General features: G+C 37.6%; 1 protein-coding gene across 4 annotated transcripts in view; it reads right to left on the reverse strand.

The window, feature by feature from the left end:
* arid1b (AT rich interactive domain 1B (SWI1-like)) overlaps window positions 1–11,213 on the reverse strand; it is a 95,153-nt gene extending 83,940 nt beyond the window's left edge. Inside the window, exons 1-2 of one of the 4 annotated variants that reach the window (XM_051875940.1) lie at window positions 10,022–11,213; window positions 3,822–4,010 (exon numbers count right to left, since the gene is read on the reverse strand). In XM_051875940.1, coding sequence (XP_051731900.1) covers window positions 3,822–4,010; window positions 10,022–11,038 — 1,206 coding nt within the window. In that variant the 5' untranslated portion in view covers window positions 11,039–11,213. The remainder of the gene's footprint in view (window positions 1–3,821; window positions 4,011–10,021) is intronic. The other 3 variants (XM_051875942.1, XM_051875939.1, XM_051875941.1) reach the window with 3 other exon arrangements.
* Between the last annotated feature and the right edge of the window lie 227 nt (window positions 11,214–11,440).

Genomic DNA, 11,440 nt, shown 5'->3' on the forward strand with positions numbered 1-11,440 from the left:
ATGAAGAGCACCGTTGCTATCTCTGTTTGAGAGCTATGAGTCAGTGTTGCTAATTCTGGTAGTTGAAGGTAACCGCGCATAGAAAGTAGATATTGTAGAAGGATAGTCCCCCATGTGGCAGCCAGCTGGGGTGGGCAAAAACATTCTGGTATGATAAAAAATTAAGCACTGCCATCAGACAAGCAACATAACTATGCCCAAGCACATTTATTTTTTTACAACTTTTGTGCCGATTGTGAGGAAAATGTGTTGAATTCTATAAAAGGCGTATGAAGTGTTTAAATGTGTTAAACGGAGCTGGGATCTGAGAAAGCATACAAATTATATTTAAAGACCCCATGACCTAAAAACAGGAAATTGATGACTCATCTTGTACTCATGAACATATACATTTTTTGTCCAATCAAATGCTGTCTAGAATAGAGTATAACAGTGCTTGCCCACTGTTTCAGCAGCCTTGATTCTAGAAATATTTTTCCCATTCATTTTTCCACTAGGGATTTTAAAAAAAAATCTTTGTTCAAGAGTTATTCTTGAAAATCAGTACAAGACTGTGTACATAACGGCTTTAATGAGGGAACAAATACAATCCCCTGAAGCACTGCATAATCAAATTAAAATCAAGACAAATATACTACTTACTAAAACTATTCATTTAAAGATTTTAATTGTGTATATAGAAACAACATATTTTACATTTATATTGCAAAATATGCATATGTATACAAATATTTATGTAGTCTGAGAGCACAGGGAGACTGACTATCATGTCTTTCACAATGCTTAATGGGCGGGCGCTAAAGAGTTCTTTTTTCGCAATTTCCTTGTTTCAAATCTCTTATTCTTTTCAGAATAATTGGTAATGTAGTTTATCACCAAGAATCCCTGTGTTAGACATTATTTAAAAATAATTTGAAATAATGTGAACTGGCAGTTTCAACTAAAGCATATACCATTGTTTAACAAGCTCACCACGCCAAAAAAGTAATTCAGGAGACCTGTTACCACAACTTAAATAAATGCATGGCTGCAAGTTAAAAATTCTAAATTTATTGATTTAATTAAACCTTTTAAGTTGCAAACGTTTTTTTTTTTTTTTTAGTTCTGTTGACATAATAATGTTGATCATTATATTAACTTAATATTGTGTGTAATTTAAACTCAAATGTGTGCTTTAAGTGAATTTAAAAAATAATAATAATAATAATAAGTTAAAGTAACTTAATGAAATTTTCTTGATAACTTTGGAAATCGGGTATAGTGGATTTGAGGTTCCCAGCATGCTTTGCATAGGACAGGATAAATGTTTTTAAAATTAGGTAAGGGAAAGACCTGTTAGTGTTTAATGCTGTTATGCTTGACAATTAAAAGAGTTTCTGTAATATTGAAGTTTTTGTGGTTACCATTATGCTGAAGAGTAGATACATAAAGGTACCACACTACATCAACTCTATAAGCGATGACTGCGCTAATGCCAGTGACAAGTAATATCTTACTTGTTTATTAAATATGCATGCTAAATAACTTACATTTAGCATGTTCTTTACTAGCTGTGGATTTTAAGTGTAACATAAGACTAATAGGTCCCAGGGCTACAACTCAAGTAGTTGGAGTGACTTAATTTTTTTGAGTAATCAACTTAAAAATTGGGTTTATGTTACAAATTAATCAAGTTCCTCTAACTGATATTGTTTGTTGGTTGAACAATTTCATTTGAAGTTGTCATAACTCAAAACAATTATGGAAAACTTCAAATGCAACAAATTCTTTTTTAGAGTGAAAGTAGGTCTTTTAAGTTATCATTGAAAACCAATTCCCCTATTGATAAAATTAATTGAATTTTTACTTCCAGAACCTGGCTGTTGCACTCTATAAGAATATCCCTCCCACTATTATCGGTAATAGACTTTCATCAAGACTTTGATGAAAACTAAAAACCTTTTGGCTATTTCAAAAAAGGGGGGGCAAAAAAGGGACAAGGCTAGGGATGCACCAATCATGATTTTTCATGACCAATTCCAATTGCCGTTTTTTTTTTTGTTTTTTTTTTTTTGTTTTTTTTTACAAGCAAATGGGCCGATTTTCTTTGTTTAAGCAAATGTATTTATTGTTTATTTGCTCTATTACTGGCCTTAAACAAAAAATATCTGTAGCTATTTGAAATTAGAGGCAACCACTGCATTTTTATCACAATCCAGACAAAGATGCTACACACATGTAGTAGGGCTGGATGATTATGACTTAATAAAAACCTTGATTAATTTTACCTCGATTACGATTAATGAACGATTATTTTGTTTCTGTTTTTATTTTTAGCCCTCAAAGTTCGCCTGAAGTTCACTTCAGGTTTTTACTGTAAATATGCTTGATTATTATTGAAGGCGGGATATTTTTTCCTATTGAAAGAGTGACCTGACATAACAGCTCACTTTCAGCAGTTTTTTTTTTATGTATGGTTCATAACATTTCTTACAGATTTCTGCTCGTTGTAAATCAGATAAAGATAAATTAGCACAGTACCAGTAGGTAATGAGAGCGATTGCATGTGTGAAATAGTCATACCGTCTCTCTATTAATTGTGAAGCTGTGGGTTGTAAATTGTTACTTCAAAAGTAGAAAAATATATGCTATAATAACTTTTGAGTTTCTAAGCTACTTTAGTAATAAATCACAGGACAGCGCTGACAACTACTTTCTGTGTTCCCCTCTGTGCGCGCGATCTTTACATTTTGTGCAGCTACTGTTTGAGTGTTCGTGCCACAATGCAGCTGCGCGAGCACGGTAGCTCGATATAATAATACACATCCGATCGTCTAAAATCATTTGAATCTCTAAACTGGCAAACCTTAAAACACATACAGCTGACAAAGTTTAGTGAAGATGCAAGTAAAAGTAATCTCACTTTTGTTGACTCAGCGTTCACCTCTGTGTTGCTTTTATACCGCTGACTGGACGGAGTCAGGTAGCTACACACGCGGTAGTATGTTTTTAAGCTGGAAGTATTAACAGGATTAAAAAAACGAAACAGCCGACATGGGAAAATTACGTCAGTTAGAGATTCTGAATTTCGTTTTTGATTACCTTTCAATTAATCGTCCAGCCCTAACATGTAGCATGAGCAGTTGTTTTTGATTTAAATTATATTGTATAATTTCAAGATTTAAAGCAAAAACAGAATGGTCTGACTTCAGCTTTGTGAAATTATGCTACCCAAACAATACCTGCAACAAACAAACAGCACAAGGACTGAATGGAAATGCAAATTCGCTCTCTGACAGTAGACAGATTATAGTGTGTTTGGAGCAAAAACCAGCCGGTTCCGATCGATAGCCGGTCGACCGGTGCATCTCTAGGAAAGGCCTTTCAAAATGTCATCCCACAACTTCCTGTTTCCATTGAAAATCTTTTAACACAGGACTGAAAACTGTGCAGTCAAGCCATTTCAATGGGTCTTTAATAAACAAACATTCAAGGGGCACATTTAAATTCTGTTAAATCTATAGAACATTTAGTAGAATTCTGAACAGGCCTGGTTACAAGTGATTTATTGTGCATTTTAAAAATAACAACAAAGACCCTTTCACATAATGCGTGTCAACATTTCCAAATGCACTCAGCTCTAAGGACTGAAGCACCAAGCACATGACATTACGAGGGGAGTACTGCTTCAAAAACCAAAACTTGTGATTTCCTGCTAACTATCTACCATGTAAAACAGACATTCCATGATGGTATCTGTTGAAGTCAAAGCTGCATGTGACAGTTGCATTTAAAAAAGGACTTAACATTTTTCCTGCAATACTGAAAATCATTAATTCTACCTGTTGCTGAGGGTACTGCATCCCTCCCATGCTGACTTGGCCACGCCCCTGCATTCCCATTGGGTATCGGTGAGAAGTGGGTGATCCGTATGGCTGTCCTGGATAATTTCCGCCCGGCTGAGAGTAGGGACTGTTGCCCATCCCGTACATCTGTGACCGCTTCATGACCATAGGGTCCATTGGTGCCACCTGTTGAGAAGGGTGTCAACACTTTAGCATGAAGAACAGCAATAGTGATTTCCAACGTATGACAGTCTTTGTCACACATTTATACGACTATTATGCCTGAACAGACTGAAATACAAATAGCAATCATAAGGTTGAGCAGTTCAGTAAATGGAGAGATTCAGGGCAACGTGCCATCCACTGATATGGGGTGGGGGGGTCAGGTTTTCTCTCAAGTGTCTCATCTTTGCCAGAAAGACTGAGAGCCATCCAAGCTAATCTTCTCATGTCACTGCCAAATTCAGGCCAATTGAAGCAGCACTTACAGAAAATGTGACCAATTTGAGAAAGCCTGGGAGGCCACTATAAATGAACATTTTGAGCGTCAGCAGTCATGCCAGAGTGCTTTGCTGTCACACACACACACACTTTCTCTGACTAGACAACTATATTGTCAAATTTGAGTTGCTCTAGTTTAGAGCAAAAGGAGTTTGTGTAACATTAGGCCATGTGCACCATTAGGCCATGCCTAAAGAATCTTTGTAGTGGAACATTGCTGAAAGTTTCCAGGTCATTCTTACTCAAGATGCAGTTTAAGCCATCAATGACAAGCCTACTATTTTATAACCATAAGCCATTTTCTTCTCTAATTTATTCCTAACACACTTCGCTGATGCACTACAATCAAGTCAATCATTAAATCAGCAATTAAGTACACGAGGTCATGCTATACTGTAAAAAAAAAAAAATAGTCACAGTTAAATTACTTTGTTGGCATAATGTAAACAAAACAGTACAGCCCAGAGTGCTTTTTTACTTTATAAAATGGTTACTACATAATAAAAATATTAAGAACTAAAATACATAATTCCAATAGATTTAGACCTAGTCACTAACATGTACATTACATAGGTAGGTGAGCATGGCAGGGTTGCACTCTCCATAAAGCCTCACATTAATTGGAACATAAGACTCACACTTGCGGCTTTATAACTACTACATAGTTTGCAACTACCTCAAAAATGGGTTGCACTATTTATTCTCAACACATAAATTGTAGTTGTAAACGAACTGCTAACATAATAAAAATTCAGTATTTTGTAAAAATGATAACTCAAAACATTTGCTTGCAACATTTATTCTTAACACACATTTTTTAGATTCAGTACTTTATTTAGTGTCAAGAATTTTCACTCAGTATAAATACACAAGAATGGGAAATACTGTAAATAAATGATCATGAAATATAATAATTTAAATATGCACACTACCATTCAAACATCCTTTTTTACTTTGATTCAGCAAGGATACATTAAATTGATCAAAAGTGACAGTAAATACATTAATAATGTACTAAATATTTCTATTTAAAAAACTAAACTAAAATAGTTTCTGTTATCACGCTTAAGTTTTTAACAGTAGTGTAAACGATAGAAATTAACAAACAGTATGTAAATGAATCAGGAGCAGTAAATAGCCAAAATACTAATAGTATTTGGAATGGAAATTATATAATTTTTTTGTGTTGAAACCAGGAACAAAACAGTAGTTAATGTAAAAAAAAAAAAAAAAAAAAAAGACACAGGGCTTGTGAAACCTCTCATACAATCAACATACAGTGGATTGGTGAATTTCTGTCAGTAATTACATTTTGCATGGAGCCAGTAGTAGAGCAACGCACACTTGGAGGCCTGGAGAAAGTGCACCGCTTAAATGGGCTTCATGCTGAAGATAAGCCATTAACAACTGAAGTTATTCTCATAATGCCCTTTCTCTGAATATGCAAATGAGTATAAATGTCAACATCATCCTCATGTATGTCTAAAGAATTGAAATCTGTCACACAAAACACAAACTCATTGATGTAATTCAACCAGTCTGCCATTTTAGTCCAACCATTATTCCTGATCGAAGGCTTCTGTAAATATTCAGTTTATATGTGGGGATATGTGGGGATACACATTTGTGGTGCAACATACTTAATATTATTATATATATATTATTATAATAATGTTATTATATTATCTTATATTAATTTAGCATGAATGCAACAAATTCACCAATCAGCAAGAAAAAAGGAACTAACCACTTTATAAAACAGCATTGTAAGGGAGGTTATAACAATTTCAGTAAAATTACTTTATAAATCATGTAACAATTTCATTTGGTAAGAGAAAAAAAAATCATTCTAACTAATAAAAAGGTAAGAATTGAAGAATGTGGCTACATTGCTAGAGTTTATGTGATGCAGTTAGCACAATGAGCATTTTTATTCTCAGAATTGTAGGCAAACGGGCATATTTAACACTATTAATAACGCATATATAACAGTGTTGGAGAAGCAACTCTGAAACTGTAGTTTGACAAGCTACAAACTAATCATAGGTTAAGACACTGCATCCGAAAACAAATACTTCCCTACTATATAGTATGCGAAAAACAGGACACCAATGTAGTATGTTCTTACACACAGTATAGGTGAAAAGTCCCCGGATGACCTACTACTTCCACAGAGATTCTGAAGTGCGCATTCGATGAACACGGGAGGGGATTTATGAATGAAATTAAAGTGAAGCAGCTAACGCTGTAGGTCACGTGACAGTAACAACATGGCGGATGGAGTACATCCAAATTTCATTCATACTACCTAAATTTATACTGTAGAACATACTTTTTTAACTGTTGTGTAGTACCTACTCAGACAGTACGCAATTTTGGACACAACAACAGTCAAGCTACCCTTCTGAAAACGTAGTTATCTACACTACAAGTTACTATCAAAATGTAGCCAGCTACATTGAATCTACTTTTTTCTTTTTTACAATGACATTGTATATTACAAATAAATGAAAAATTGTTAATGAAGAATGTTTTCAGTAAAAGATTTGGAGTTTAAAACAATGTAATGCAATACAATTGTGATTTTAAAGGGTGTTGGGGTTTTTTTTGTAACTACCCAAGGATAGCCCACACTAATACACAAATATATCTCAAACTGATTGTCTGTCAAAGTCAAGTGTGAAATTGTAAGCACAAAATGTATGCAACTTAAATTAGATACACATGAGTAGTCAAAAATGTACGTTAAACTCACAGCACATGCAGTGACGGAGCTTGCAGTGTTTACTGTGAACGGAGCCACTCTGAGACACGAATCATGAGCTGCTTGCGTGAACACGGTGCGCTTCACTCTAAAACCTGCCACAACAAAATAATCTATATACCTTGTTTAAATAAATCATAGCCTTTGCTGCATGATAAGTGCACTAAGCTATATCGCAAATTCGTTTTCTGTTCGATTGACAGATGCTTTGCCAAAGCAATGATGCAAAACACAATGTTTGTGATCTTTTAGGTTCATTATAAAATTTTGGCGGGACAGATTGTTCTATGTAATTAATGGGAAACACTGATTGGTTTTGAGACCATAAATACTCGAAATTGCTTTATAAGTAGGAAGCTCACTACGTTTTGAGAATATGTAATGCTCGAAAATCCTGTCTTGGTTGGCAGCTCACTGAGTTTTTAGACTATAATGTTGAGTTCTAGGTAGGCAACTAACTTTAACTTTAGATTTTACAGACCAGCTGGCAGAGTTACAGTTTTTCAAGTTCGATTTTATTGATACTGATTCATCATTGTAATTAAAAGAGAAATAGATATTTGATATAAAGCAAGACAATTACTCCATTTAAAATGGCTATTTCTCACCTGTATGTGTGTCTTTAACTTTATGCTTTAAGTCTTCAACACCAACAGCATTTAATCTTTTGGTTTGCATCGATTACATACAAGTATAACCTTTACTAGTCGATTCATATGAAATATTAACCCACCCGTCTTTTACATAATCATCAGATGATCTCTTCTCAGTGCACCGTAAAGCCGCAAGAGGCGTTAAATAAAAACAGATGGCGGTAATGCACAATTTTAGTTTGTGATATAGTAAGACGACGACACTCCACTGCTTTAATAGATTGCATGTTTGTCAAAACGCAAAACGGAATGTAGCTTTTGGTCACGCTACACCGCTACTTGCTGGAAAAATAGCTACTGGAAAAGCTACACATTTTTAAAAGCATTACTGTCAAGCTAGTGAAAATGTAGTTAAGTTAGTAGTGTTGCTACTTGTAGCTAGCTACTCCCCAACACTGGTTATTAACATATTTCATTAACCTTTATTCCAAAGTGTATAATTTGCCAAAGTAGATCCAAAATGCTCTCAGGGTGTTGTACAAAATTGGTCAATGAATGGAAGGCGTGAGGGCTATCAGGTGTCTTGGCATCGCTTCCAATCATGTTGCCTGGGAAGGCCTTGGGATTACCCTGGGCAATCCAGCACAAATGTTCTTCATGTGCCACTATGAAAGCATGGCTAATCTGCATGTGTGAAGGTCAGGACTGCTCATCCATACAGAGAGGGGCCCGCGGCCAAAAAGCATCAGATCGCATAAGATGCAGAACTGGAGAACTGAAAGCAGGCAGCTTTTGCCGCTTGCTTATGATAAACTGTATGAGGAAAAAGAAGAACTTGAGTGTTTGACCACTGTCTTTTGTCTACAAATACAGATAACTCTAAAGATACAATACACATCATTTATTGGTTTTAAACAGCTAGCCAAAAAAAATAAACGTAGGTTAAATTATTACATTTACATCAAACAAAACATTACCAGCATTTATTGTTTAACAAAGACAAAACCTACAGCATTTAACAGGGTGAATATTAATATATGCTAAACTATTCCAATAGATTCATCAGCGTTCCCTTTAGACCCCCATTAAACATATTAAGCAGCAAAGTCAATTTATCACTAAAATCGAACTTGAAAAACTGTACCTCGGCCAGCTGGACTGTGAAATCCACGGCTGTCTCTCAAAACCAAGTTAGTTGCCTACCTAGACAGTATTTTTTAACATTATAGTCTCAAAACTCAGTGAGCTGCCAACCAAGACAGGATTTTCGAGCATTACATATTCTCAAAACGTAGCTTCCTACTTATAAAGCAATTTCGAGTATCACGGCCTCAAAACCTAATAAGCACCCTAGATAGACAGCATTTTGGATATTATAATGCCAAAACCTAGTGAGCCACCAACCTAGACAAATACTCAGACATTATAGTCTCAAAACCTAATGAGCTGCCTAGGTTTTGATACAGCTTTAGACACTATCCTACCGTATAATATCTTTACACTTAAATGGTTTGCGTTTAAGAAAACCAGTACAGATAATATTTTGAAAAATTTAGCTAGTGAATGTGCTAGTGAATGTGAGGTGAATGTGAAAACATTAATTAATTCCTGCATAATGAAGTGAAGACAGACGGGCGCAATGGCGCTAACACCAGCTAACAATGCTAATCAGTAGCGCTGTGCACGGAAAACACCGTCTAGCCTTTCGTTTCAGACAGACAGTGTTTACTGGTAACCATACGTTGAAAACGAAAACGAAATTGTATTCGGGGAGAATAATTAAATCGCACAATTGCTTTATTTCACTTGATCTCGGGAAGAAAACGCGCTAGCAGCGAATTTTTATTTAGCAGCAGCGCAATGCTAGAACGTTCCATCGTTTGAATGGCACCGAACGAGCTCTTTATCGAAACCACGGCCGATAATTTATTCAATACCATGACATTCATTTCTCAGTAATGCTTCTGTAATATTATACTGTGTTTAAGAATACAAGCAGCCCAGCATATCTGATCGCAGTGTCGGGAATCTCTTGTAGCAGAAATGAAGTCTCAGCGCAGGCTAACTCATGCTAACACCGTTAGCATAGTCACCTTGGACAGAACTTGACATATTCTGCTGCCTGTCAATCCACATAAAAAACCCAAATCCCGGAATAATCTTGACTACAATAGAAGAACTTGAACCCAGCATGCTATTTCACCATTCATATAGACCAAGTGCATTCAATAAATATAAAAGCAGAACACCGTACGCTAATATTATGGGTAGCATCAGGCCACAGCTAGACCTGATGCAAAACTTGACACACACACACATAAACACGCTAAAACGTTCACCTGAGCTCTGCTGTTCCCGTTATTCCCAGGGCTCATGGCTGGGTGGTTTCTTTGTTGTGCTCCCCAGCTGTGGCTGGCAGCGGGGCTGTACGGGGAGCTCATGTCTTTGCCCAGACCCATGCCGGACTGTTGCTGCTGCGGCGGCGGGTTACTGTAATCTTGATAACCGCTGCCATATCCCCGCATCATCGGACTCGGAGATGTCAGAAGCTGGTTTAACGTGGGTGTAGCTCCAGAAGGGTGCTGTTGGTTTTGCCCTGGAAACCTCTGAAAGCCCCCAACATTGGCACCGGGAGCTGGGGTAGTAGAGGCCATAGCAGCCTTGCCATGACTAGCAGCAGCAGCAGTGGGCGAATTGGTACCTGGGCCCATCATGTTCCCCTGCCGCGATGGGCTCATCATACCGTATCCAGCGCCACCGTACCCCGGCCGGTAGTTGGGATAGTGGTTGTATGGATTATTATGGTACCCTTCGTGGGAGTTTTGCACTTGATCCATGTTGCTCTGTGCCTGATGCATTAAAGCCGTCCTAGGGCTTTGTTGTCCGCCATGTTGATCAAAGCAAGGCCCTCCTCTTCCATTCCCGTAATAATGATTAAACTCAGAAACTGAGCTGTTCCCGCTTTGGGACGCGTTGCCGCCGCTGTTGTTGTTGTTGTTATTGTTGCTCGTTGGTCCAAAGTTGGAGTGCTCGTACCTGCTGCCCATCCGATCCCCCCCGGTTTTGGACGAGCGATCCTCCTCGTCACTTGTATTCAGCAAACGCGGATGGTGATCGACCTGCGTCTCCAGAGCGTTTTCTTTCCCTCCATCCTGTCGATTCCCCAAATCTCCGCGCACGGGATTCGGTTTGATGCTGTTGTTGTTGTTGTTGTGGACGGCTCGCTGCTGGTGCTGTGGCTGCTGATGGAATGCTTGCGACTGTTGCTGTGGAGGTGTGCGATGATGAGGCGAAGGAGGGGGATCTCCGCTTCCAACATTTTTCACTTGATGATTCGCGACCAGACCCGTTTCCATGCTCAAAGTCGCGGTTAAATGAGCAGAAAAGGTTGTAGGTTGATTTCCTGCGTCCGTGTTTTCGCAAAGACTATAGACGCATGCTGATGCCCATCTACATTATTCATTGAGGTAGCGCTGTACCCTTCCACTGCCCCACATCACACCGATTCCTCCTCATTCGCACCGTTAGATTTGGGTTTGCGATTCGTGGATGGAGCTCTTGCCACCCCTGTCCTGTCATGTCAGTGGATGGCTGTGCGCTGGGCAGTGGGCACGAGCTACGAAAACAATTAGGCTACTAAGGCGTTAAATAGAAAGGAATATGACGACAGTGTGTCTTTAACTGGTGATGTTTAGTGACCAGAGACATGAATATTCTTTAACTTATTTAAAAGTTTATTTGTTATACCAAAGTTCCAA

The sequence above is a fragment of the Ctenopharyngodon idella genome, chromosome 20 (genome assembly GCF_019924925.1).
Source record: "Ctenopharyngodon idella isolate HZGC_01 chromosome 20, HZGC01, whole genome shotgun sequence".
Taxonomy (NCBI): Eukaryota; Metazoa; Chordata; class Actinopteri; order Cypriniformes; family Xenocyprididae; genus Ctenopharyngodon; species Ctenopharyngodon idella.